This window comes from Halichoerus grypus, chromosome 8 (genome assembly GCF_964656455.1).
Source record: "Halichoerus grypus chromosome 8, mHalGry1.hap1.1, whole genome shotgun sequence".
NCBI lineage: Eukaryota > Metazoa > Chordata > Mammalia > Carnivora > Phocidae > Halichoerus > Halichoerus grypus.
Window position 1 is genome coordinate 69,495,272 of NC_135719.1, and position 27,741 is coordinate 69,523,012.

General features: G+C 51.1%; 1 protein-coding gene across 2 annotated transcripts; it reads left to right on the plus strand.

The window, feature by feature from the left end:
- The first annotated feature begins 5,850 nt into the window (after positions 1-5,850).
- Positions 5,851-27,741, plus strand: PLA2G4D (phospholipase A2 group IVD). Of its 2 annotated transcripts, XM_078079490.1 has the most exons (21): positions 5,851-5,963; positions 9,997-10,069; positions 10,258-10,394; positions 10,962-11,093; positions 11,824-11,864; positions 12,226-12,268; positions 13,600-13,669; positions 13,996-14,132; positions 14,895-15,005; positions 15,126-15,163; positions 15,342-15,477; positions 15,774-15,910; positions 17,334-17,556; positions 23,031-23,148; positions 23,488-23,625; positions 23,867-23,974; positions 24,117-24,308; positions 24,583-24,749; positions 25,398-25,584; positions 26,688-26,910; positions 27,580-27,741. In XM_078079490.1, the coding sequence occupies exons 1-21, from the start codon at positions 5,919-5,921 to the stop codon at positions 27,659-27,661; spliced, it is 2,538 nt and encodes an 845-aa protein (XP_077935616.1). In that variant the 5' UTR covers positions 5,851-5,918; the 3' UTR covers positions 27,662-27,741. The 2 variants fall into 2 exon arrangements, with proteins under 2 accessions (XP_077935616.1, XP_077935617.1); XM_078079491.1 differs by lacking the exons at positions 5,851-5,963; positions 9,997-10,069; positions 10,258-10,394; ... (1 more) ...; positions 11,824-11,864; positions 12,226-12,268 and having other exon boundaries at positions 12,490-13,669; positions 14,001-14,132.

Below are 27,741 nucleotides of genomic sequence, written 5' to 3' on the forward strand. Positions count from 1 at the left end.
AAGACTTCTGGATCTCTTCCATATCATAAGGGGGCCTAGAGAGATTGGGGGCCACCGTTGCTGGCTCTTGCCCTACCTAGACCCTTTCTCAATCATTTCTAACAACACCATGGGCATCACCAAGTTGAACAGATGCTTCTCTCAGAGGATGTGACTTTTCCCAGGATGCATCTTCGGAGAGAGGACCAAGCCCACAGTTGTGCATAATGCCCTCTCAGGGTTTGGGGCTGAAGCAGGAGCTGAGATACATGACTCTCTGACTTCTTGTTATTCTCCATGCTCCCCATCCTGGAACTATAGAGCCTTTCTCCATTCATCTTTTTTTTTTTTTAATTTTATTTATTTATTTGAGATAGAGAGCGTCAGACAGAGAGAGAGAGTGTACAAAGTGGGGGGAAGAGAGAGAGGGAGAAGCAGACTCCCCGCTGAGCAGGGAGCCAGATATGAGGCTGGATCCCAGGACCCCAAGATCATGACCTGAAACAAAGGCAGACACTTAACAGACTGAGCCACCCAGGTGCCCCTCCATTCATTTTTAAGTTGCGTGAGCATGTGCCCTAAGCACACAGGACTCACATTTCAAAGCTTTGCTTGTGATATGTAAAGGGAAATATTGGCAACTTAATTTTTCTCACAATGTCCAGCCTTCAGGCCTTGTCTCTGGAGAGTTGACTTTGAGACTTGAAGTAGAAGAGGGGGGCCCCTTTTGTGTTCTCATCTCCAGCTTTGACAATGGGTGCCATTGGCCAAGAGGGGGAAGATGAGCAGGAGGAAGGGTCAAAACATTAAAAACACATTTACATATATATTTTAAAATCCTGCTACATGAGAAAAGATTTCAACCATAGCTGTGGCCAAGGAGCATGATGGGGGCTTGACCCCCAGTGCTCAGTTCCATCTCAATCACTCACTGCACCCCCCGTGGGGCTAGAGGGAAGGAAGAGTTCTTGGCATGAGAGGGGAGCTTCGGGTGCCACTCTAGTTGGTCGCAGGAAGGGGTCAGGTTGGCTGGGGCTCCAGGCCTTGAGGTGGCACAGATGTACCCATCTTTCCTAAACCCTGGCAAGCTGATCATTGTCTCAGGGTCCTCCCCCTTGGGGTTGTTGGTTTGTTGGGTGTTTACAGGAAAAATACCACAATTCAGATGAGTCAATGCTAGGTGGAGAGAGAAGAGTATATTTCATATGAACTCCGGGCAGCACAGCAGGATACCTGAAACTCTGGACACGGGTCTGGGTAGCGTTCTCCTGTGAAATCTGGTGATGTGGTGGAGGCCACCACTGAAGTTTAGAGAATGATTTTTTTCTACTGAGATAAACTAACCCACGGAAATAAAAATCGATAGAGGGCCTTATTCATGCTTACGACAGTTTAGTTTTGGTTTGTGTTTTGAAATGTATAAAGGGCTTAACTAATCTTTTTTAAAACTATGAGCTAGAATATAAAAATTATAAATATAATAAATTTAAATGCTCACACACATTTCCAATTTGTGGAAGGTTTATGAAAAGAGGAATCTGAGGGACGCCTGGGTGGCTCAGTCGTTAAGCGTCTGCCTTTGGCTCAGGTCATGATCCCAGGGTCCTGGAATCGAGTCCCACATTGGGCTCCCTGCTCATCAGGGAGCCTGCTTCTTCCTCTCCGCTCCCCCCTGCTTATGCTGTCTCTCTCTCTATCTCAAATAAATAAATAAATAAAATCTTTAATTTAAAAAAAAAGAAAGAAAAGAGGAACCTGAGAGGAAAAGACCAATAGGGCAGAGTGGGGGGCAGGCAGAGCCCCCTAGAGATGGAGGAAGCCAGGCAGGGAAGGCAGAAGAGTCTTACAGGGAGGTTGGTCCAGTTACATCAGTAGGGTTTTTTTTGTTGTTGTTGTTTTTAAGATTTTATTTATTTATTTGACAGAGAGAGACACAGCGAGAGAGGGAACACAAGCAGGGGGAGTGGGAGAGGGAGAAGCAGGCTTCCCGCGGAGCAGGGAGCCCGATGCGGGGCTCGATCCCAGGACCCTGGGATCATGACCTGAGCTGAAGGCAGACGCTTAACGACGGAGCCACCCGGGCGCCCCACATCTGTGGTTCTTGAGACATGCTCTTATTTCTTAACTCATCCTGAAGTTCATGTACGTGCTACCACTGCCTCCAGACAAAATTAATTAGCTGAATGGTGTTTGTTTATAGCTCTTCTATGGCTCTTTATTTCGAAATTCCAGAGGCTCTATTCTGGGTCAGGTACCAGCCCAGCACTCCAGAACCTGCAGTGTAATGTCCCAGGTTCTGAGACACTGATGTGTTCCATTGGCTGAGAGACGTGGAGTAGAAGACAGATTTATGCCTGACAGAAGCTTTGTTAGGTGGGGATCAGGCCTGTTTTTACTGCCCTGGCTCGCCCTCTCTTGGGGACATGGTAGACATTCAATAAATATCTGTTGGATGAATGAATGGATTGGCTGGGTGGTATCCTGTCCATTGCTTAGAGAAAGGCTTATTCATTCCAATAGCCCTAGAATGAGAAGGACCAGTGCTTCTTTCCTGCTTGGTCCTGAGCAGTCCTGGACAGGAAATGGTCCTTTCTCTTTTGTCAACAGAGTGAATAATCACTTCCTCATGAGGCAAGAGAGCAGACCTGCCTGTGCCTCGATCTTGACATGCTAATTAGTGCTGAATGCCGAAGCATGTGTCATCCCTGCCTCACACGATACATCTTGCCACCTGTCTCATCACTCGCTTCAGGACTTTTGCCTAGAATTGAGACTCAGCTTGGCATCAGCTCTGTCTCCTCCTCCACCCCTGTCAGGTGTCTCCTCTCCTCCATGACACTGTCATCAAGTGTTTTTCTAGGGGAAGGTAAAGGGAGAGGAGTAACTGAACCTTTCTTTCCTGGAGTTAAGGTGGGTGAGGGAAGAGCTGAGACCCAAATGAAAAGCCCAGAACTAGATCCACTCCTTCAGGCAAGGCTGGATCCAGGGACACTCTCATGCTCTCCCTTGCCTGCAGTTCTGTTGGAGAGAGTCTGTCTTGCAGATGGTGGTTAAAAACACTGCCTCTGGACTAGATCCCCAGGGTGACCTGGGGGCAGTCCCTCAACCAATTCCTGCCTCAGTTCTCTCATTTGTAAAATTAGGATAATAATAACACCTGCCTCGTAGAGTTTTGGGGGATGAATAAATATGTTATATATGTAAAGTGCTTTGAATGGTATGATATATGGCCTAGATCCATGTTTCATGGAGCCTAAAGTTGATATAAAATTAGGTACAAAAGTATTTATTTGGAATGATAAAAGAAATCACACAAAAATAGGGGTGCCTGGGTGGCTCAGTCGGTTAAGCGTCTGCCTTCAGCTCAGGTCATGGTCTCAAGATCCTGGGATCGAGCCCCGCATCGGGCTCCCTGCTCAGTGGGGAGCCTGCTTCTCCCTCTCCCTCTGCCTCTCCCTCTGCTTACTGCTCCCCCTGATTGTGCTCTCTCTGTCTCTCTCAAATGAATAAATAAAATCTTTTTTAAAAAAATCACACAAAAATACAAATTTTAAAAGGCTGATAAATGCCAAAACATCACAAAATTTTTAAAGTAACATACTATTTAAACTAATTAATTGCCATTAATTAACCTCTGTACCTTTCCCTTCGCTGTTTGGTTGCATATTCTTTGATTTCTCTTTATTTGACACAGATTTTATAATATCATTTTCTTTAGAACAAATAGAAAACAATCTTCTATCTTGGTTGATTGAAGATTTTTTTAAAAATTAAAATTCTGACGTATGTGGCTTGCATGACATTCCTATTGTACCGTGCTGCTCTAGACCCTTTTTCCAGAAGCATTCACATGCATACATACCCACATCATTCTGTATATAATTTCCGGAACCACTGAGAGTCCCCCAAATCCCATCCATGGGCCCTAGTCCCAGATTAAGAATCTCTGAGTCAGGAATGTCATGGTTTTCACCAGGCTTAGCATCAACCACACTGTCACTGTGTAGATGGGGAAACTGAGCACCAAGCTCTCCTGCGAGTCCAACCAGCTGAGCCCTGGGTCCAGGTCCTCTGGGGATGGGGGGGTGCCTGGCCTTGCCATACCTGCGTGAAGGGCTGGCACTGGGGGTTACCTCATAGACGGTGAAGCTGCAGCTCAACCCCTGTAGCTCCCCTCGACAATCTGGTGGTCTGAGATGAGACCCACATCACTTCAGGGAGCTGTTCGATCACTCGTCAGCGAGTTGTATTTCTCAGGACTCCTACAGTCCAGGGATGGCTCTGGAGGCCATGGTGGGGCGGGCAGGCTCCAGGCTAGGCTAAGCCCAGACTGGGGAAGGGGACATAGACTTTTAGTCCAGAGGGCATAATCCTGGGCTCTGCCACTCACCAGCTGTGTGACTCCGTGCATGCTTCATGTGTGACCTACTTTGGAATAAGTTGTTCTTCAGAGTTTTCTACATTTTATGTTTACTTTTTCATTACATTTTACATCTGGCTCATGCAAATTAGAAATATTCCCCATTCAGTTATGCTTGACTTTTTCATAGACTATTATTAATTTTCTTTTTTTGGTCAATTCTGTAATAATACTTCTTATTTTATTTTTTTAAGATCTTATTTATTTGAGAGAGAGAGAGAGAGAGAGAGTGAACTTGAGCAGGGGGAGAGGCAGAGGGAGTGGGAGAGGGAGAAACAGGCTCCCCACTGAGCAGGGAGCCTGATGCAGGGCTCGATCCCAGGACCCTGGGATCATGACCTGAGCCAAAGACACACACTTTACCGACTAAGCCACCCAGGTGCCCCTGTAATAATACCTTTTAGATCCATTTGTACTAAGTTAACGTTAATTCAGTTTCATTTGCCTTGAAAAACAAATCATGCTGTTCAATTACATAGTGGATTGACAATGAAATAACTGAATTCGTGTCATTTCAGGAAAACACTTGGTGTTGCTGCGGACACTGAACAGTTTATTTATTTTAAGATTTTATTTATTTATTTGAGAGAGAGAGAGACAGAGATAGCAATAGAGAGCATGAATGGGAAGAAGAGAAGCAGGCTCTGTGCTGAGCAGGGAGCCCGATGTGGGATTCCATCCCAGGACCCTGGGATCATGACCTGAGCCGAAGGCAGATGCTCAGTCGACTGAGCCACCCAGCGCCCCCCCACATTGAACAGTTTAAATGGCTAACTTCACAAAGTTTTCTTCTATAATATTCATAGTCTAAGAGTTTCCTGATTGGTCTCTGTTACCTTTATTAGAAAGTTTGCTGTTTGAGTCTAATGGAAATCTTCTAAACTCCTAGCATCAGCCAAAGGGAAGGGGGGAGGGTAAAGCTGAGGATGAGAGGCTTTGAACCAGAGAGACCAGAGCCCCGTGTAGCTCTCCAAATTCTGCTCAGGGCCTGCCACTGTGACTGCCTTTATTATGCTACCCAGGCTGCTGGCTGCAGAGAGCTGCCAAGGAGGTCTGGCCTCTCCTCTGCTCTCATACGCTCAGCCCTCCTCCCTAAGAGGCTTGCCTGGCTCAGGCGGGGGCTGGGCTGCAGGGTTTCCACCCTTCTGCCCCTACCCTGTCCCAGACCTTCAGCCTCTGGGGATCCAGCTTCCGGCCACTGCTCCTAGGACTTGTCTCCCCTCCTCGCTGCGTCTGCAGTCGTGATGCTCCACGTCTGAAAGGGGTGCTCCACCTGCGGGTCCTGGGGCCCTGCCAGAGGTTTCTGGAGATGCTGGTTGGCCCAGCCTCTTGGGGAAGAAGGGAAGATGCTAGGCTAAGGGAGTGACCCAGGGGTGGAGCCCAGCCTGTTTATAGGATTGCGGCTCCTTGGATGTGGGCAGATTCACAGCCCCATCCCACTGGAATAGTTACTGCCAGCTGGCCAGGGAGCTGACATCTTGGCAGGAGCTGGTCCTGGAGTGGAGCCAGAAGGGTTGGTATGGAGAGACTGACAACGAGGGGACCAGCTGGCCACCCTCACCAGGTAACAGTGTCGCCAAGCCCCTGGGCATCACTTGGGGCAGGGCCCAGGGCCAGGGTGCATTCTGAGAAGCTTGACGCAGCGCAAACCAAGGTGATCCTGGCCTCTGGGGAAGGCCAGGGTCCCAAAGCTAGGGGTCTCTGCCTAGGCAGAGGCCGAGGGTGGGAGGCAGAGGGTAAGAGAGTCTGTGCTTGGGGATGGAGAGTTAGGGGAGGGTGGATGAATGACCAATATCCATAGACATGAGGGCCTGTGTTCTCCTTAGAGCCTCTTACCCTCCTCCCTGCCAAAGCTCGCATGCCACATCAGAGAGCACAGTGGCTGTGTGTCACAGGACGACACCCCACCAGGCCCAGAGTTCATCACTGCAGGGAGTGGACCTCCTGGAACTGGCGGGGACCAAGGAACTCCCTTGTGTGTCCCCAGAGCTTTGCAGGCCAAGTCCCCATCCACTGCCAATTACTTCCTAGGCCAAGAGAGGAGGCTGCAACCAGGCCAAAGAGATCTACAAACTGCTAGCCCCACTCCTTCCACGTGCTTCCTCTCTGCCAGATTTCTCATCCTCTGCTGTGGACCAAGGCCAAGAGGGACTGGCTCTTCGGGTCTCCCCGGGTGCCCCAGGCAGGGGCCATGAAAGAAGCTAAGTGTGCCAAGCTCACCATCCTGAGGCATTTGTCTCATTCTCAGACTTTGCCAGGCTTCTGGAGCCTTGGCCCTGAGACCCAGGCCCAAGTCGGATCCAGTCAAGTAGCCCCAGACTGGTGCTCCTGGAGAAGACTTGCCTGGCTCAAGCCAGGTACCAGGCCATCCTGGGAAATACAGAGAGGGAACCCTCCATTGAAGGATAACATCTCCTGCCCCAGCCCCTGTCAGCCTGAGGTCTAGAGGAGCCCCCTCACCAAGGTGGACATTAGTGAAAACGCTCAGATGGCTGCCTGGGAAGACCCCAAGGCTGCAGGAGCAGGGCGGTGGAGGGGGCCTAGCTCTAGCTCCGTCTGCTCCTCCCATCAGGAGCTTGAGCCCCAGAACCCAGCTCTGGCGGTTTCTGATGTATCTGTGTTCATCCTCATCTCCCTGGAGAAGACTGGGCATCCTTTTCCTGCTACCCTCTGCCTGCTCTAGACCCAGCCTAGGGGCAAAACTGAAGCCCAATGCGCAGTGACTCTGGGGGCTTGAGTCTGCCCACATGCCTGGAAAGCACATCGCCTCCAGCTGATGTTGTTGGGATTGGTTGAATCCCAGAGATCAGGCCCTTAACCCCCAGCCTTCAAGTCGGCTCCCAGGGCAGGCTCAGCAGTGGCCTCACCCAGCCTCGTTCCTGCTGGAACAGGGGACTGGAGTCTGCCCTGGCGGTAGGAGGTGGGCCGGCAGAACAGGCCAGGCATCCAGGACTGGCTCTGGGACGTGCCTGCTGCATGATCCAGGAGCATCGGCTCAGCATGACTCAGGAGATACAGGGCCCGAGGCTGGGCCTGAAGTCTCCACTCCTCTCTCCAACCTCCCCTACCACAGTGGGTTGCTTGGGGCCAGCAGGGGGAAAGGCAGCTTGCTCATTTTCTTCTTGCTGGTGAAGACCCCATGGTCTGGACCCCTGTATGGGGACTCCAGCCCCGTCAAACTTGCTTGGGTCACTTCCCCGGTGATGGGCAGGGGCCAGCACTGAGCCTCTCCACAGGGAGGAGGCTGGAGGAGGCCCTGGGGTCCCTGCATAGGGAGAAACAGGGGCTGAGACTCGCAGCAGGGAGGTACTCCCAGGAGCCTACAGGAGCCTTCTCCTGCTGGAGAAGCCCTCCATAGCATTCAGGGTCAGTCATCAATTAAGGCAGTATTTCAGACAGGAGGACATTTCAACAGGGGAGGGGAAGACCCAATGCCCTCAGGAGAATCACATCAATTAGTTAGTTCAGTATCCATATTGGTCTAAAACAAATCTAAGAAATTCTGTTTCGATATCCAGAGGGCAGTGGGGGAAAGTTGCATGCTTTTACAAAGGAGCCAAGTCCTGGGAGGTAGAACAGTACAGGGGATGTGAGCTCTGGCCGTGAAGACAGAAGGGCTTGAATCCTACCTAGGTCACCTGCTAACTCTGTGACCTATGCAAACTTTTCTAAGCCTCAATTCTCTCGTCTGTAAAATGGGAGGAAATGAGAGTACTATCTTAGGAGGTGTCGGGAGGATAAATCAAGTTGGAATACATAGCCTGCTTAGTACAGCACCTAGAAATATAACAAGCACTTAATAAATAGTAATAAGACCAATTATCTAGCAACTGCTTACTTTTTTGCTAAGCATTCTACAGGCATTAACACATTTAGCCTCTATTAATTAGTCCCACTACTTATGAGGAAATGGAAGTACTGAGAGGTGTAGTGACTTGTCCAGGGTCACACAGCAAGTAAGCAGGGGACCAAGGTTTAGATCCAGATATCCTGGCTGGGAGCCTGCCTTGCCCACTCCACTCGACCTCCCCGAGTAATGACCCGTCATTGTATTTATTGTCACAGCCCATCCTATGGTGCTCTGTCTTGGTGATGGTTTTAGAGGTAATGAGAAATGGGGTTTCACCCTGGGAAAAATATCCTGCTAGGGGACAGTGGGCTTTCTGAGGTTGAGAGGCTCTTGATGACCAGAGAGAGAAATGGGCAACGATGCTTAAATTGGGCATGGTGACTGGCTGGAAAGGAGCAGGTGGGGACACCTCGTAGTAGCCCCGGTGGGCTCTAGAGCCACCCACAGGCTGTGGTCTCAGGGATGAGGGGAGTCTGGGCTGCCTCTGTCCTTCCCCTGTCTTGGTGTGCACACGGAAGCTCAGCTCTGTCCAGGGCCCCGGGATCCCAGCCAGCACTTTCTCTGTGGTGGGCAGTGATGGATCTGGGCGCAGGGAGGAAATAGAGCCAGGTGTCTCAAAAGCCGTAACATCTCTGCCATTTATAAGCTCTGGCTTAAGGCCCCTAGAGTCAAAATGTTGCTGGCATCCCTGGAGTTAATCCCCAAGAAGGGAGAAACCAGTGTGCCCTGGGAGGAGGAGGGGCGGGCGGGGGGGGGGGCGGAAATGTAGGAAGGTTGGGGTATCACATGTGCTCTTCCAGAAAGTTGACAGGAATGACAAAGACACTCAGCATGAAGGTGCAGGAGAGAGATGCGAGGACCCACAGGGCACCAGTCCTGAGTGGCTTTGCTGTGGCCTCATCATCCTTTAAATTTCTCTGTGGGAATGGACAGTCTGCGGACACTGAGGCAACCCTCAGCAGACAGCACCTGTGCGGAGCCCAGACGGGTTCCTGGCAGGAGACTTCGGGGTCACAGGCATGGAGGGGACCGGTGACAGGAGGGCACAAAGCAGAAGAACTCTTGGGTTTCATCACAACACTGTCTCCCAGGACCCCACAGGGCCGAATGTCGGTCCTGCAAGCCCAGTGCCACCTCTGCCTCAGATGGCGGGGGCTTACCGTAAGAAACTGGTGCAGGGCACCCAGAAAGAGCAAACTATAGCTAGGCCTCAAGAAGAACAGAAACACAAGCACCCCACCCTGGGGTTCCAGGCAGTGGCAAGGACCTCAGCAGTAGGGATTTGAGGAGAGCCCCCTTGTGCCCTGTCCCCAGAAGGACTTGGCACACCCTATTTGCCTTCTGCTTTTCCTTCACCACCTCTGCTCCCTTTGCCCCCATGAGCCCGTGCCCACTCAGGTTCTGCTTCCTCCTCGCTGTGCTTGGCTGTGGGCTGACGTGGCCTCCCCAGGGTTTTAGTACATGTCCAGTGTGGTGACCATTCCTCGGTCCTCGTTTCCCTGTTGTCACCTCTACACTGCAATTCTGTCCCTGAAGGGGAGGGAGTCCCACAGATTCCACCCCCCGTTGGTCTGCCTGCCCTGACTGCTGCAGCCCAGGACCACGGCCCCAAGGACAGTGGTGGGCAAAGGCTGTTTGCCCCCAAATGCCTGGCAGCATCACTGAGCTTGTGAGGAGAAACCTCAGCACAGAGGGGTGGGGCTGGGGCCCAAGCAGGAGGGACAGAGCAGTCTGTTTTTCTCTCCAGGGGGAGGCCTCTGCCTGCTGGCGGCTCACTGTGAGGGTCCTGGAGGCACGGAACCTGGGCTGGACTGACCTGTGTGAGTAACTATTTCTGGGCTCTAGGGGTGTAGAGATGACCAGGCCCTACGGGAAAGGCCCAGGTGAGAACTTGGGGGCTGGGCTGGGCTACCCACAGTGGCCGCCAAGGTCATGGTAGGAACCTGGCGAGGCCCCTGGAGAGGAGTGTAAGGAATTCTCTCTTACCCTGTTCTCTTGACATTGCCAGTGAGTGAGGCAGACCCCTATGTGACCCTACAGCTGCCAACCGTCCTTGGAACAAAGTTTAAGACCAAAACAATCACCAACACCAGTCATCCTGTATGGAATGAGACCTTCAGTTTCCTAATCCAGAGTCAGGTCAAGGTAAAGGCCAGGACCACCCACCTAAGGACCGGCTGTATCCTTCTTTCGGAGCACACCTTCCTCCAGGGCTCAGTCAGAGACACGGGGGAGGAGTGACTTTGTTCCCAGCCTGGGTGTGCGATGTGGGAGAGAACATGTGATCCATCATGTGGCTGTGAGCCTGACGCTGGTCCTCTCTAAGCCCATCTGTGGAATGGAGGCAGTTAAGAATCCCTTCCTGATGGAGCTGTTATGAGGTTAAATGAGATAATGCATGGAAGACTCATAACACAGCGCCTGGTACATACGGTGCCTTGGGGGACCCGCAAAGGGGGGGTGGTGTGCAATGGTGGGGAAATGCTGAAAGAATTTTATTTTTTATAAAAACAAAAATTAGCTGGGGGAGATTAGGAACTTTGTCAGATTTCCTTTTAGTGCTTTTAAGTTTTACTATTATTTTTATTTTGAAGTAAAAAGTGTGGAGGCATAATAATCTTTTCCGACCCTGGGCATCAAGTAAAGGCTCAACAGGTATGGAGTACAGTGATGAGTAAATAATGTGCTACGTTGCTGTTCCCGGGTCCCTAGAATGTTCTGGAGTTAAATGTCTATGATGAAGACTCAGTCACGGAGGATGATGCCTGCTTCAAAGTTCTCTATGACGTCTCAGAAGTCGTCCCTGGGGAGCTGCTCCGGAAGACCTTCTCCCCTGGTCCCCAGGTGAGTGGGGAGTCCCACCCCTCTGCGCCCCACCCTTCAGCACTCCAGACTGAGGAAGTTACACAGCTTCTCCCTTCTGGAATGCTGCTGTGCTGATTGCGTTCACAGAAAGAGGGAAGCCCCTCCCAGAGATATTTACATTTTTAATAGGAAAGGAGAAGGCTTAACTAGACTGTTAACTAGACTGAATCACTCAATGCAGAGATTTTAGTCCACTCCGAGGAAGGTTTCTGGTGGTGGAGAACTTCCTAATATCAATCAAAACCCAGCTCAGGGTAACTAACCCTTGGGGCAGTTGGGGGCTCCATCACTCCTGCTCACTGCTCTCTTGCGGTGCCCAAGGCCTGCTTTATGAAGGTCTCTGCTCCTTCTCCAGCAGGTGAAGGCTGGGGAATGGGATGGCAGGGCTCTGGGGTCAGGTCCCCTTCAAGAGGAACAGGAGATGGGCCCTGGGCATCCTTAAGCCTCTTTTGGCTTGTGCTCCTCACCTCCTCCTTCAGCCCTGCCAAGGAGGGAGACCTGTTCCCTGCAGACTTATCAGCTGTGGGTAACTTGGGCAGGCAGCCCGTCTTTTCCCCAATTCTCAACTTCTGCATCTGTAAAGTGGGAAGAATTGTAATACCGTGCCTCCCTGAAAGACTGCTCGAGATGTGACAATACAAGGTCAAAGAACTGTGTCAGCTGTGAAGATATGTGTAAATGTTGATGAGTTGCTCATCTTTGATTTCAGGGGCAGGGGGAGCTGGATGTGGAGTTCCTGCTGGAAAAAACGTGAGTAATCATCACACAGCCCAGGGAGTGTCTCAGGACCCAGACTTTATTTAAGGAAATTGTCTTTGACCCAGATTCTCTGTCCCTCGTGTCCCCACCCCTGCCAGTCTGGGTTGGGGGGGGTCCTCTTAGAGGAATGAGGAGAGGAAGGTCACTGGTTCCTTGGCGCCACTCTCCCTGTCCTCACATTGCAGTCTTCAGAAGCACCTCCCTCACCCTGAATGGTATCCAGGACTTAGGGTCCCTTTGCATCACCCAGGGAGGCCCCAAGGGGGCTGGAGGCCGTGCTGTGAGGGGGCAGCTCAGTGCAGGGAGCGTTTGCCTTTGTCAGGCTGAGCTCCAGATGTTGTGATTTTTCCAGGTCAGACTGTCCAGAAAACCTCATCACCAACGACGTCCTTGTGGTAACCACCCTCCCCAGGCTTGTAAAGGGGAGCTTAGGGAGGGGCCCCAGAGCCGACACTGAGGTTGGGGGGTGCCGAAGGGACAGGCAGGGACGGGGTACTGTGGTAAGACCACCTCTGGCCTCCCAGGTGGGTGGTCACCGGGGGCGGTGGTCAGGGGCTGGGGGCTGGGAGCTGGGAGGGGCCGGGGCCTTAGGGGAACATGGAGAGAGGGAGGCCGAGGCTCTGCTGGGGGGAGGCTCTGGCCCAAGGCTGGACGGCTGAGGGAGTGTGGGGGGAATCGTGGGTGCTTCTGACAGTGTTTCATCCCCTGTGATGGACTGCTAGTTCTTCGCCTCGGAAGGTGGTGGGCAAGTCACGCAAGCCAGGTCCCACTGGGGTGTTAGTACTGCAGCAGCGGAGGCTCGGAAGGAGTTTCCGGTGCGCTGCGCTTCCAACCTGGGGGCGCTGGGGTAGAGTCAGGGGCTCAGTCGGCTCCTCCTTGAGCCGGTGGGGAGTCCTGGTCAGCTCTTCGAAGACAGAGCAAGCTCACAAAGCTGCAGCGGTCAGGAATGTGGTAAACAAGGCCCAAGAAGCTTTCCACTCAAAGGCTGCAGGCCAGCAACGCAGGCATGACCCGGGAGCAGGGCCGGGCCTAGTGTGAGGGAAGGCTGTTAGAGCCCCAGACTGAAGGAGGCCTCTACCCTCAGGGTCGTACAAGGGCCGCTTCATGGGCTAGTATTACTTTTACAAATGCACGTTAAAATCGTCATACCTACGGCAGCTGCTTTTTATCCGAGGGGATGGAGACCAGTGGTGGGAGGCTAAACTCAGCCTGTGTGCGGGAGTCAGTCAGGAGCTGGGGGGACTGCGGGCGTCAGATGACATGCCTTACAGAGAATGCAGCGGGCTCCTTTGGCAAGCTGGTCAACTGGAGGACAGCCGGGAGATCATTCCATCATCCTGTAGACCAGTGGTTTGCATACTACTGTTTGGGAGCCGTTGTGGTAGGAAGGCACTCTCCAGGCTGAGCCCGCAGAGAAACACGGAGAAGAAAGAACGGTGCCTGAGGGCCGGGCGGCCTTCAGAGATCCCCCAAGTTTGGCAAATCTTTGAAAGCTGGGGGTGTGCACGGGGTGGAGGCGGGGCTCACCCAGCTGCTCCAGAACACCCGACTCAGCAGTCCTAGCAGATCAGAGGAGGGGGGTGGCGGTTCTGCCTCCAATCCCACGCTGGACCCCGCTTCCTGTTCTGTGTGTGGTGGATTTGGATCCCTGGGGCTCAGAGGGTGAAGTTGAGGGGACCTCAGCTTCCCCTGCCGAGCCCCCGGCCCACGATGTGGTCTGCCCCAGGCCCGAGAGCTGTCCTGCCTGGATGTCTGTGTGGACCGCGCCGGGAGCGCAGCCACGGTCACGGTCACAGGTGAGGCCTGCTCTCTGCTAGATGGGGTGGCTGGGACACCTGTGCGGGGCGGCAGGTGAGCAGCCGAGCAGAGCCTCTTTCTTACTCACACAGCATGAGGGCGACAGGTCTGTGGGCTCGAGGGTCCCCCTGACCTGGGGGAGGGTGTGTTGCATGAGGTGGGAGTCCCATGGGGGCTGGGGAGGGCGCTCTCCAGAATCCTGTCTACTGTGGTCCAAACTCCCAGGTCTTGACCATGCCCGAGCAATACTGCCAGTTTCCTGGGGTCCCTGCTCGGATTCCTGGCTCTTGTTGCCCTTGTGCTAATCTGCCCACTCTCCGCCTAGATCAGGACAAGCTGGAGCTGGAGCTGGAGCTGAAGGGGTCCTATGAAGACACACAGACATCTGCTCTGGGCCCAGCCTCTGCCTTCCGCTTCCATTACATGGCAGCCCAAGAGGCCAACCTGAGCGCGCGTCTGAGGGTGGGTCTTGGCTTTGGAGCTCTCCCCGCCGTGGGCGCGGGCCCCTCTCAGGCCAACGCCAGGCCCCCATGGCCTCGCCAGCCTCCCCCAGTGAAGCACCAAGCCCTTGGCAGACAGGGAGAACCACCAGGAGCCTGGCGTGGGCCCGGGGACTGCCCTGCCTTGTCAGACTTGGTTTGAACCTTTCAATGGCGCCCGCATCAATATCTTAGAAGAAATTCCCAGATCGGTGCCTCCAAGGCCCTGCATGGCCTGGCCCTTGCCCACCTCTGCTGCCTCACTTTGTTCCATGCTCCCCCTCTTTCATGATGCCCCAGCCATATTTCTCTCTTCCTGCTTTCCCAACACGCCAAGGGCCTTCTGTGTTCTCCTCCGGGTCCTTCCAAGGCTGCTGCCTCCTTCTCTTCTTCCTCTTTTAGATCTCAGCTCAAAGGGCCCCTCTTGACTCCCCATCTTAAATAGACCCCACACACCCCACCTTTCGTTATTGTATCATATCACCCTGCTCATTTCCTTTACAACACTTTTTTCCCTTTGTAGCATTTGCTAACATCCGTTCACTACCTATTTTGTGATAAATTCAGATACATAATTCAGTTAGAACAAAAAATATCAGCAAGTATTTTAATAATTAGTAATTATAAGTATTATAATAACTGTAAATATTGTGCTTATTTTTACATTATCAGAGAGGGACTGTGTCTGTCTGGATCACTGTCTAGATACTCAGTAAGGTTTGGTTGAATGAATATTTCCCTCCAGAGCTCTGCAAGCAATGGCTGGAATTCAGACAAGTCAGCTGGGCACCTCACTGTGCCCCTGAGGTCCTTGGCTGTGGGAAAGGAGGTGACCATTAACATTCCTGCCACAAATGTAAGTGGCCTCGACTGGATGGGAAGTGCCAGTGAGAATAAAGATGGGGCCCCCAGGGGGTACCCACATTCCCCTGAGGGTTGAGGATATTCTAAGTCCAGACTCTTGCTTTGATTTCAGACCCCAAGAGTGAAGCTGCAGCTCAAGGCTGAGGGCTGGTAAGAGACGTTCATATCTGTGGGGGACGGCGTGGGGTGGTCGTGAGGCAGGGAGTGCTGTGGAAAGGGTGGCCCCTGGGGTTGGGAGCAGGGAGGTAATCTGGCAGCTGTCAGGGGCTTGGCCAGACAGTGGCTGAGCTATGCAGTGCCCCGACCCGTGGATCCTCTACTGCCCCAGCCCTAAGGAGCTGGCTGTGCACCTGGGCTTCGATCTATGCGCAGAGGAGAAAGCCTTCCTGAGCAGGAGGAAGCAAGTGGTGGCTAAGGCTCTCAAGCAGGCCCTGCAGCTGGACAGAGACCTAAAGGAGGATGAGGTTTGGGGGTACTGGGGAACGTGGGTGCAATACCTTGGACTGCCTTAAGGAAGTACCCGATTCCGCTGCCCTCTCCAGACACTCCAGTCGCAGAGATGGGAGTGGCTGTGTGGGGGGTGGGGGTGAGCTTTGGGGTTCTCACTCCTTTTCAGGCCCTGTCCAGGACCAAGAGCTGTCACTTCCTGGGGGAGGGGCTGGGTGCTAGGTCTAACCCCGACTCCATCAGGCCCTGGCCCCGAGGTCCCTCCCCCACATCCTGGTCCTGGTTAAGCCAGCCTGTGTCTGTGTCGGTCCAGGTCCCTCTTGTGGGCATCATGGCCACAGGAGGAGGTGCCCGGGCCATGACCTCTCTCTATGGCCACCTGTTGGCCCTGCAGAAGCTGGGCCTCCTGGACTGTGTGACCTACTTCAGCGGCATCTCGGGCTCTACGTGGTGAGGGCCGTAGGGACTGGAAGAGCAGAGATGATCAGGTCCCAAAGGGGAATGGAGTAGACACCGGGGAACCCCTCTATGTGTGGAAGCCAAGTGGGTCTGAGCAGTATAGTCTGGTGGGTGTCAGGTGGCTTTCTCAGAAGGGAGGAAGTAGATATTACAGAGGTCCTCCTGTGAGAGAGGCATTGGGGGACACCATTCCATGCTACTGGAGAGGCCCAAGGCAGCTGATTCGGGAGGAGCTGGGGTCTGAGTCTCTGCCACACCACTTACTGGGCAACTGATTTCCTCTGATTCTCAGTTGACTCATCTCCAGAACGGGGTAATAGTAGTACTTATCCCACAGGATTGTCCTGGGGCAGCCCAAGTAAAACACTTACCTTGTCTGACATGTAGCAGGAACTCCAAGTCGGTAGCTCTTTTTTCTTTAAACATTATTATCTCATTTAAATCCTTGTAACACTCTCTAGGGTAGTTTCTTTTGCTATCCCTATAGTATAGATGGAGAAATTTAGATGAAGAGATACTATCTTACCTCTTACCTAAAGACAACATTGCCTCCCTATAACCCCACCCTGCCTATGATGAGGTGGGACTTTTCACTGTTAGAGATTCGTTCCTTTGAGTCTTATTGAAATGTGACTTTAAGGAGTAAAAGGAGAGTAAACTCAGAGGACTTTAGGTAACAGCTGTTGACAAGCAGAGTCTTAAAGGCTTCAGGACAGGCCCATGAAGATGGGTGTAGAGTCTAGATCTGTTCTGTACAATGCAGTAGCCACTAGTCACATGTGGTTATTGACCACTTGAAATGTGGCTAGTCCGAATTGAAATGTGTTATAAAGATAAAATACACAGGGAATTTCGAAGACTTAGCTAGAAAAAATATAAATTTATGTTAATTTTTTATATTGATTACATGTTGAAATGAGAATTTTTAGATATACTGAATTAAGATAATACTATTAAAATTAAATTTTAAGGGGCGCCTGGGTGGCTCAGTTGTTAAGCGTCTTCCTTCAGCTCAGGTCATGGTCCCAGGGTCCTGGGATGGAGCCCAACATCAGGCTCCCTGCTCAGTGGGAAGCCTGCTTCTCCCTCTCCCACTCCCCTTGCTTGTGTTCCCTCTCTCACTGTGTCTCTGTCAAATAAATAAATAAAATCTTTAAAAAAAATTTTTATTGCCCTCTTCTTACTTTTTCAAAATGTGGTTACTAGGAAATTTCAAATTACATCTGTGGCTCACATTATATTTATATTGGATAGGGCTGATCTGAAAGAAAACCCCGAGACACATTTTCCAGATGGGCAGGGCCTTGGCTGCAGGATCACCACATTGGGAGAAGTGGGAGGGTGGGAAGGAGATGTTGCAGCGAGCCAAGGTGGGCCTCCGCCCCCCCCCCATACTGTCCCTTTATTCTCCCAGGGCAATGGCCCACCTCTACGGGGACCCTGAGTGGTCACAGAAGGACCTCGAAGGACCCATCAAATATGCCAGGGAGCACCTGGTCAAGAGCAAGATGGAGGCCTTCTCCCCAGAGCGCCTTGCGAGCTACCACCAAGAGCTGGAGCTGCGGGCCAAACAGGGCCACCCCACGACTTTTGTGGACCTGTGGGCTCTCGTGCTGGAGTTCATGCTGCACGGCCAGGTAGGGCACCAATGCTGGCAAGGCGCAACGTGCGTGCACCTGCAGGGCTGGGGCAGCCTTGCAGTTAGCTACTGCGCATGCGCATTTCCTACAGGGTGAGGGAGGCTGGGATCTGTGGGGAAAGGGCACGGGGATCACAGTGTCTCAGTGTCTACTGTACTTTGGGATGCTGCCTTTTTGAGTCAGGCTATTTTTCAGTTCTTTGCCATGAAACAGAGATTTCTATATCTCTCAAGAGCTTAGGGACGAGTCAATGCCAAAGTCAGTTAAGCAAACAAAACTTTCACATTATGTTTAAGTGTCAGTGAGATTGCTCGAATAATTTTTATTTTATTAATACTGCAATATAGAATGTCTTCTTCTTCTATATCTTCATGGTAGTGTTAAAAGCACAGACTCTGGAGCCAGATTCCCCAGGTTTAATCTCAATGCCTCTTACTAGCTATGTGTTCTTTCGCAAGTTACTAATCTCTCCGTGCCTCGGTTTTCTCATCTGTTCAGTGGGGACGAGTGAGAATAGTACTTACCTCACAGGCTTGTTGTGAACATTCAGTGGTGCTTTGGCATAGAGTTAGCATTGTTAGCTATTATATTTCTTTCTTTTTTTAGAGATTTTATTTTATTTATTTGAGAGAGAGAGAGATAGCAAGAGAGAACACAAGCACGGGGGGAGAAGAAGAAGTTGGCTCCCAGCTGAGCAGGGAGCCTGGGATCATGACCTGAGCGGAAGGCAGAGGCTTAAACCTTGGAGCCACCCAGGTGCCCCAGCTATTATATTTCTTTACTGTTTATTGTAATGCCATGAAGACCAAACTGAGCAGATACACTTTTTATAACTTGGTTCTTTAAGGAAAGTTTAGTAAGTTCACTGTTGAACTTATATTAACTGATACAATTATTAAAATCAGTTATTTTTTCCCCACTATTGTTTTACCACAGATAATTATCTGAACATTTCTTTTGAAGCATTTGAAACAACTAAAACACACAAAAAAGTATCTTTAACATTCATAATAAAAAAGTAAACTATCAAATATATTAGCAGAGGAAGGATTCTTACCTTCCTTATCTTTGGGTATCAGGAGTTTGACCAAGAAAGATTATCATGTAAACTAACCAAAAATGAATTTGCTTTGGATTTTTTCCTTTAAATGTTATTCTTGCTGGTAAGAACAATGCTACTTGGAAATTACCAACCATTCTTATTTTTTATGTATTAGTTTAAAATATTATAAAAATAATATTTATCATTAAATATTATAATAATCTTCAGACCTAAGAAAATGCATAAAGCATAAGGAATAATGTAATGAATATGCACAATCTCACCAACCAGTCTAAGAAATAGTATGTTACAGAAAGAATTGAAGCCCCCCTGTGGATGCCTCCCCAGTCCCATATCATCACATGCATATCTTCAGTCTGTATACATGATTGTATCATGTAATACATAACATATAATTACATAACATACTTTATTTACCTCTGTTATATATTTTATTGTATATACCTTTTATTATACATCCTTAAGAAAAATACAATGTTACTTGAACAGATGGTTTCAAACAAGTCTCCTTGTGCACAAATGTTAGAGATTCTCTGAGCCTCCAAGGTACATACCCAGGAGTGGGATTGTTAGGCAGTTGGGCACTTGTATCTTCAGCTTTCCTGCCTATTGCCAAATCATTCTCCAAAAAGGTTTCATTAATTCACACTCCCACCATCAGTGTATCATCGTTTCTTTTTCTCTACATGCTCTTCAGACTTTTAGTTTTTTGTTCATTTTATGGGTGTCATACAAAATTTTATTGTGGCTTTCCATTTCCTTGATTTTTAGTGAGACTGATCTTATTTTCAAGTATACTTGTCATTGAGACTTCTTCTTCCATGGATTACCTACTCAAGTCCTTTTTCATTTTTCTGTTAATTCATCTTTAATATTATTTTGTGGGAGTTCCTTATAGATTCTGGATATTAATCCTTTATCAGTTCCACTAGATTTTGATGCATAATTTTAATATAACCTGGTGTATCATTCTTTTCCTTTATGGTCTGTGCTTTTAGAGTCTCCCTAGAGAAATCTTTCCCTCTCCTAAAGTTATAAAATATCTTCCTATGTATCCTTATAAAAGTTTTAAAGATTTGTTTTTCACAATTAGGAATTTAATCTTTAATATATCTTCAGGTATGTGAACACAAACCCTGTTTTATTTTTTTTTCCATATGGATTGCAAACTTTCCGAATATCACTTACACCTTTTTCTCCACAAATCTGCATTACTACTTGTGTCCTGTGTCAGCTTTCATATATTCATGGGACACTTCCTGAGCTCTCTTCCATTCCAATGGGGCTGATTCTCTAACATGTGCCAACACTGCACTGGTTTAGAGACTCTACGGTGGTAATGCATGCTGGTATCTGATAGGGCAGGTTTACCCCCATTCACCACCTTGGTTTTTCTCAGAATTACCCTGGCTCCTTTTGGCCCTTTGCTCTTCTATACATGTAATAGAATCAGCTAGTTATGTTTCATGGGAAATGTTAGCATTTTTATTGAGGGGCGCCTGGGTGGCTCAACTGGTGAAGCATCAGACTCTTGGTTTCAGCTCAGGTCATGATCTCAGGGTCCTAGGATGGAGCCCTATGTGGGGCTCCCTGCTCAGTGAGGAGTCGGCTTATCTTCCTCTCTCTCTGCCCCTCCCCTCCATGCGCACGCACGCTCTCTCTCTCTCAAATAAATAAATAAATCTTTTAAAAAAAAGAATTTTTATTGAAATGGCATTTAATTTATAAAACCAATGTAACTACTTGAAGTATTTTTACTTTATTAATATATCCTATGTATTCTTTAGATCTGTATTTTAAGTTCGTGTTCAGTTGTGAGGGTATTGTGTTTTATTAATGACTGTTCTGCCTGGTAGTGGCAATTAATTACTGTAGAGTTGGGAGAAGTTTGTTTTAACAGTTTACTTTATGAGGTGCTAAAAAATGCAGTTTGATCCAAAGCTATAAAGAAGACTTTTATTTAATTACCATTTGATCCTTCAGTAATGACTTAATGCATGGTATTATCTACAAGGTTTAGAGTCTTTTTTTAAAAGACAAACTTAATAAGGTTTAGGGTGTTTTTGGTTCAGAAGAAATCTTGTGGTATTACTGAACAAACAATGCATCCTTAGAAATGAGCACCCATGTGATTTTAAAAATTTTGTCTCACTATTAAAGCTTTTCAAATATTCTTTTTTTTTAGTTATTATGCTTTATCTCTTAAAGCTAACATTCATTATATGCTTTTTAAAATAATTCTTTAATCAGACAAATTTAGTGTGTATTTCAAATTTAAGTTTTTGGGTAAAAGCGTTTATTATCTCTATTTTATGCTAATGTACAACTCCAAAAGTCATTTTAAATGTCAGAAAATATAACTCCATAAGAAATAACAATTTCATTAATATTATTACTACAGAAATAGTATACCCTGAACTTTATACAGAACTTTATTAGTCTACACACTTCTATAATATTGCTTCAGTTTTTGTTAAAAGAAAAAGTGCTTGTAAAATATACCAGTTATAATCAGTGCTTCTCAAACTATGTCTTTCAAACTTTTTTCTTTAATCTTTTGCTGACAAGCACTGAACTGCTTAGAAGCTGCTCACCATTCCTCAGGAGGAAACTCATAGCTTTTCTCTTGCCTTTTCCTGAGTTAAGAAGGTCTTACATGTTTTTCTTCACTTCTGGCCAAAAAGGTTTTGCCATTAGTACCCCCTGCCCATACAGTGCCTAGACCATGTCAACACATGGTCAACACCACACCCAGCCCCCACACCTCAGGGGGACCCTTGAGTCATCATCAGAGGGGTGCTCTGCAGGGTTGGGGATGCTCATTTGGAAATGGGGGGCCTGGAGATCCAGAGGCCTGCCACCACTGGTGAGGTATTAAAAGGAAAAAGAATACTGGGTATTTCAGTAGATGGAGGGATGTGCTGACCCTTTTCCCCCAGGTCAGAAATGGTGCATCTGGAGTAAAAGATCACATTTCCCCTCATCTTACATGTCCAAAGAGCAGGCAAACAGGATTCCTGAATAAAAAGACTTTGAGAAGGGAAATCGCAGTTATTAATCAAGGTCCCCCCCGCTTCAGTATGTACATACACTCACACCTGCAGGACTGACTTGTAGCTATGATGCATAGCGCCAGGGGCTTGAGCCACATTGGGGGATTTTTCCTGTGGGTTCCCTATAACTCAAGTCCTATAGGGTACCCCTGCAGAACTAGGGGGAAAGATGACCCATCAGTGACAGAGGTCTTTGGGAGGAAGAAGTACACTGGAGCCTTGCCACGGGTGTTGGAGGGGGACTCCTCATTGGAAAGGTGGGGCTAGAATCCTGGGACACACACCTGGCTGATCATCAGAATTACCTGGGGAGATTGAAGAAACAGATTCCTCAGTGAGAATCTGCTGATTCTCAGAAATAACCTATTAATCTGTCTATTTAGCACATCCTCTAGGTAAATCAGATGATAAGGGCGGATTGGGCGGTTTGGGAACCCCCTAGGTCTAGCTGCTGAGTGAGGTGCCTTCCAGTTCAGAGAGCCCGAGAGAGGGATTGTGCATCTGTGGTACATGTCCCACCCCGTCAGAAGCAGCCACGGCCTGTGGTGGGCTCCTTTCCAAGGGCGGCTCCAGGCAGCCACAACCATTAACCTTGCTGACGCTGGACAGGAACCCTATTGGCATCTTTGGTCCGGGATACAACGAGACCTTTCTGTGCCCCTAGAACTCTGGGAGGCTCTCCCAAAAGGCAAGCCATAGTCCCTGCCATCAAGGCAGAACTTGGTGTTTCACTGAAGAGAAAATTGGAAATAGAGGCAAGAATAAACAATGGGGTACAACATCATACTGTGCAAAGCAGGAAAGAGGAGGGTAGGTAAGTGGGAGACAAGGATGCCCGGAAAGCATTTTGGAGGGGCCAAGACCTGGACTGCATTCGTGTGAATCTAGAAGAGGCAGCCCATCCCCTGACAGGGCTTATGGTATATACTAAAATGGGATTCCTGTGTCCTTTCTGGAAAGCAGTGTGTGTGTGTGTGTGTGTGTGTGTGTGTGTGTGTGTCTTTGTGTCTGTGCATCAGGGTCCACATCCCCTCCACCCTTCAACCTATAAAGATGGGGCCAAGGACCGCAGGAGCAGAGGTGGGGTGTCACTATTGACACCATAGTCCTTGTGAATGGCATTCTCTTGAGATATGCAGTGCACAACCTCCATAGCCTTCCATGGCGACCCTGCATCTGGTCAGAATATGGGGGTGGGAGTGGGAACTGGATGAGTGCACCCACCCATGCCACCCAAATTCCAGTGGAGAGCTGCCTCACCCTCAGGCTCTGCCCCCCCTCCACCCAGTCCTGGTGGAGCTGCTGCCTCTAGGGCGCTTCCAACCACACCTAGGCCCTCATGCCTCCCACCCCAGGTGATGGATCAGAAGCTGTCGGAACAGAGAGCCGCACTGGAGCAGGGCCAGAACCCTCTACCCCTCTACTTGAGCCTCAATGTCAAAGAGAACAATCTGGAGACCCTCGACTTCAAGGGTACAGTCTTCAGCCCCGTCCACGTAACCCTCCAACACACACACACCCCTCCTATGCACCCTGCGGGTCTTCAGAGAACTGAAACAGGAAACTCCTACACAGATGGCTCAGCCTTCTGGAAGGGAGGCGGTTCTGAGGAGCTGATGAGCCAGGCAGCAGAGCTCACTGTCCTGGTGGTGGAGGTGGTGGGGATGTGGTCAAGGGGCTGGATGGAGGGAGTCAGCCAGGCAGGGAGAAGGGTGGGGCCTGCTGGGGGGCAGCATCTTTGGCTCCTGTCAGAGCTGGGGCTCCCCCAGCCCACTCTCCTTTCATTCCCACCTCTCACTCCTGTTCCCATAGAGTGGGTGGAGTTTTCCCCCTACGAGGTGGGGTTCCTGAAGTATGGAGCCTTCGTCCCTAGCGAGCTCTTCGGCTCTGAGTTCTTCATGGGGCGGCTGATGAGGAGGCTCCCTGAGTCCCGGATCTGCTTTCTGGAAGGTGAGTGATGGTTACTCCGAAGATTCTGGCCGGTCCTGGGCCAGGCCTCCCTGACTGGACATGATTCCTGTAGCCGGGTCTGGCAGAGCCCCTGGGGTGGGGCGCCACCGGGGTGGGGCTGTGGGGAAGAGCCACTGTCCGAGCAGCCCACCTGCCTCCCATTTTCCATCCCCGCCCTCCGCGTGATGGGAGGCTGAGTGCTGAGGCCCGAGGCTGACTCTTGTGGGGGTTTGGCCTTCAGGTATCTGGAGCAACATTTTCTCCCTGAACTTGCTGGATGTCTGGTATGACCTCCTCAGCTCTGATGACACCCGGAAGCAGCACATCAAGGACAAGATCAGGAACGTGGGTAAGAAGCCGGGCTGGGAGGGGAGCCTGGGATGAGGCGCCTTCCTCTTCAGATGCTTGGGGGAGCAGCACTCTCCGAGGGGAAGCAGGGCCAGGCGTTTCCAGGCCTCTCACTGGACCAAGGTCTGTTTCTCTGAGCCCAGAGGAGTCTCCTGCCTCCTTGAGGACCTCCTCATGGCTGGAGGCCTCATGGCTGCAGCCCGGGCCGGCCCTGGCCAAGGCGTTTAAGGGCTTGCTGACAGGCAGGCCACTCCACCAGCACAGCTGCAACTTCCTCCGGGGCCTCCAGCTGCACCGCGGCTACTACAGCCAGAAAGACTTCTCCACCTGGGCGGGTAAGGGCCCCCGCCGTGTCTCCGCAGGGAGCAAGCTTGGGCTCCCAGGGGGGACATGGACCGTGGTTAGGACTGGCAGAGGACTTGGGGGGTGGCTCACAGCATCCCCTTCTGGGGTTGGCCTGCAGACGTCTTGGGAAGGGCTGGGGTGGCGTGTGCCTACAGAGAGTGACGCCAGAGGACAGAAGGGGACATGGAGGCGAATGCAGTGTGAAGGGTAGAAGACATGTGGCAGAGTGGCTGTCCCCTGACTATTACCTGCCTCCCCCATCAGACTGCCAGCTAGACTCCACCGCTAGCCAGCTGACCCCTCAGGAGCCCCGGCTGTGCCTGGTAGATGCCGGCTACTTCCTCAACACCAGCTGTCCCTCCATGTTCCGGCCAGGCCGCAGGCTGGACCTCATTCTCTCCTTCGACTACTCCCTACCCTCTCCCTTTGAGGTGCCTCCCGTTGCCCCATGGAAACCCCAGACACCCTGCAGCCAGGCCATGCTCCCGGGGCCACTGACCCTGACCTCCTGGGTCCCCAAGGGGAAGGAAGGGTGACAGGCTCTGACTCACAGACTCCTGCCAGGGCCCTTGGTTGGGAAGGGCTGTGGAGGTGCTGGGGCCCTGGGCTCCCAGGACAGGTGCACAGGGAAGAAGCTCGCTGCGCCCACCCCAAGAAGAGCAGCTAGACGAAGCTGGAAGGAGGCCCTGGCCTGTCCACATCCATCCCCTCAGGGCCTCCCTGGGCACTCAGGAGCAGGGCGGGCTGGGGGCAGGACTAGGGCCCTGGTACACAAGTGGGTCCCCTACTGAGGTCTCCAGGCTCTGGGATTTGCATAACCTAGCAACAGAATCCCAAATGGAAGCAGGGGTGCTAGGTCTGTGCCTCCCCTGAAGATATTAACCAAACAACATGGCAGACTGCTGGAATCCTTTGCCTCCCTCCGAGGAGACACCGTGTATCTTAACTGGACCACACAGAGGCCAGGACCAGGTTGTCCTGACACTGAGCAGTCAGTTGGGCTGGAGCTCTAGCATTTTCTAGACCACTGACCTGAGATGACCAGGAAGTAGCCAGTGGGCCCCCCTGCCCCCAACCAGGTGCTGCAGCAGACTGAGGTGTACTGCCGGGCCCGGGGACTGCCATTCCCTCGAGTGGAGCCCAGCCCTCAGGACCAACGCCAGCCGACAGAGTGCCACCTCTTCTCAGACCCCTCCTGCCCCGATGCCCCGGTCCTGCTGCACTTCCCGCTGGTCAACGCCTCCTTCAGGGACCACTCAGCCCCAGGTAAGGCATCCCCTCCCTTCCTCACGGCCTGGCAGCCCGACCCTCAGAGGCACTGCCTGCGTCCTTCCCGGTGCTCCCGCAGCCGGCGGAGGGAGGGGGTCCTCAGGCCGGTCCCACCCTGCTCTGGACACAGCAGTGTGCTGGTCTCCGTGGGGATGCCACATCCCTGCAGGGGCTCTCTGCTAGCAAAGTCACCGTGCTGCTGCCCTGTCATGACCCCAGGCTCCTATGGCCCCCCGCCGCCCCCAGCTGCACCTGGGCTCTTCTGCTGCCCTGTTCTGGGGTGGTATGTGGGAATCCCTGCTTCCAGAGGCCTTCCTGCGCTGTCCCCGTCTGCAGCCTTCTCCACCCCTGCTTGGGCATCACGTTGTTGGAGGCCTAGGCAGCCAGGACGGAGAGGCCCCGGGCCCTGGGCTCTCAGATTTCTCCTGACACTACCTGGGATTTCAGTTGGCTTCTCCCCTCCCACCCCAGCCCAGCCTGTGGTCTTTTCTCGGGAAGGTGGGCCTCTACTCTGGGGTCCCTGAAATGTAAACCCTCATCACATGCCTTCCAATCCTTCCCTTCCGCCAACTGGTCAGCCCTTTCTGGTGGGGAAGCCTCACTTCTGCTTTTGTCTGTTATTCCTGGCTTTCTGGTTCCTGCTCTAATTCCAAACCTTCCAACTTTACCCTTAACAGGCTCAGCCCCCATCTTAGAATTCTCTCTTTCTCTTTCTCTGTCTCAACGAAGACTAGTTCTTAAAAAGCAAAAATCCCTTTGGTTTTCAGACTCTTGTTTCCATCATGTGTTTTAAGAATCCTTCACTAAGCTGACTGACTGTGGTCCAGCTGTTTCCATCTTGACCCTGAAGGTGAAACAGAGATACTGTCGGGTTGCCTCCAAAGTGGGAGTGCATTGCCCCAAGGAAATGTGGGGAGCAGCAAACCCTTCATATCTCAAAATAGTACCCTACTATCTGCATTTCTATTTCTGGGCAAAGGACACAGAGGGCTGGGAGGAAAGTGAGGAGCAGCCCACCCCTGTGCCCACCACAAGGCTTCCTTCTGCCCAGCCCTGGAGGCCTCTGGGTCCTGCTCCTAACCCCTCTCACCCCTGGGCAGGTGTCCGGCGCAGCCCTGCAGAGCTCCCAGCTGGCCAGGTGGATCTCACTGGGACCACCTCACCCTACTCCCTGTTCAACATGACCTACAAGGAGGAAGACTTTGATCGCCTGCTGCAGCTTAGTGACTATAACGTACGGAACAGCCAGGGCGTCATTCTGCAGGCCTTGAGAACTGCTGTGAAGCACCGGGCCCTGGCGGCCAGGCCTCCAGCAGCACAGAAGTGAGGCTGCTCGGGGACCCCAGCACTCTGACGACCCTCTGCGGGCTGGGGGCTTAACCCAAGCTCAGCTAGGCATGGCCACAGCCCTCACTGGGCTGGGGTTCCCGGGCTGTCCAGGCCTGGGCCTCCTCTGCAGCGGGTCTCACGGCCCCCCAAGTTCTCCCTCACCTTCATCACTGGCTTGAGAGGAGCTGAAAGTAAACTCCTCGCCAGACCAACGTGCAGCATAGCTGGTCCGACCAGACCAATGTTCACATGTGATGACTTTCACGCCAAGCCGAACGGATTTGGGGTACCAGCTACAGGTGTCAGGCCAGGGGTGGGGACAGGCAGGGCAGGGTCCTGACTGAGAGGTGGCTCCAGGCATCAGGAATCACACTGTGTCCTGAGGGTCTCCTCTTCGACTCCTCCTCCTCTTTCTCACTCTTCTTTTATACTATCTTCAAGCAACCTTAGTGACATATAATCCACATACCATATAATTCATCCTTCTAGAGAGTACGATTTGATGGCTTTTACTATGTATTCACAGAGTTGTGCAAACCTCCCCACAGTCATTTTGAGAAGATTTTCATCACCCACAAAAGAAACCCCTCACCCCTTAGCTGTCAACCTCAACCCTCCCTCCCCAGCCCTAGGCAACCACTAATCTACTTTCTGTTTCTATAGATTGGCTTATTGTGGACATTTCCTATACATGGAATCATACAATATGTGGCCTTTTGTGTCCGGCTCCCTTCACTCAGCATGATGCGTGCAAGGGTCATCCACGTGCGAGCGGGCATCAATGCCTCATCCCTTCCTATGGCTGAATAAAATTCCCACACTTTA

Bases quoted from the DNA above. Each gene is read 5' to 3' on its own strand.
- PLA2G4D (XM_078079490.1), top strand. From the start codon at position 5,919: ATGGAGAGACTGACAACGAGGGGACCAGCTGGCCACCCTCACCAG. The intron at 15,164-15,341 runs GTAAGAGACGTT...CTACTGCCCCAG, and splicing joins CAGCTCAAGGCTGAGGGCTG to CCCTAAGGAGCTGGCTGTGC. The intron at 23,626-23,866 runs GTGAGTGATGGT...TTTGGCCTTCAG, and splicing joins CCGGATCTGCTTTCTGGAAG to GTATCTGGAGCAACATTTTC.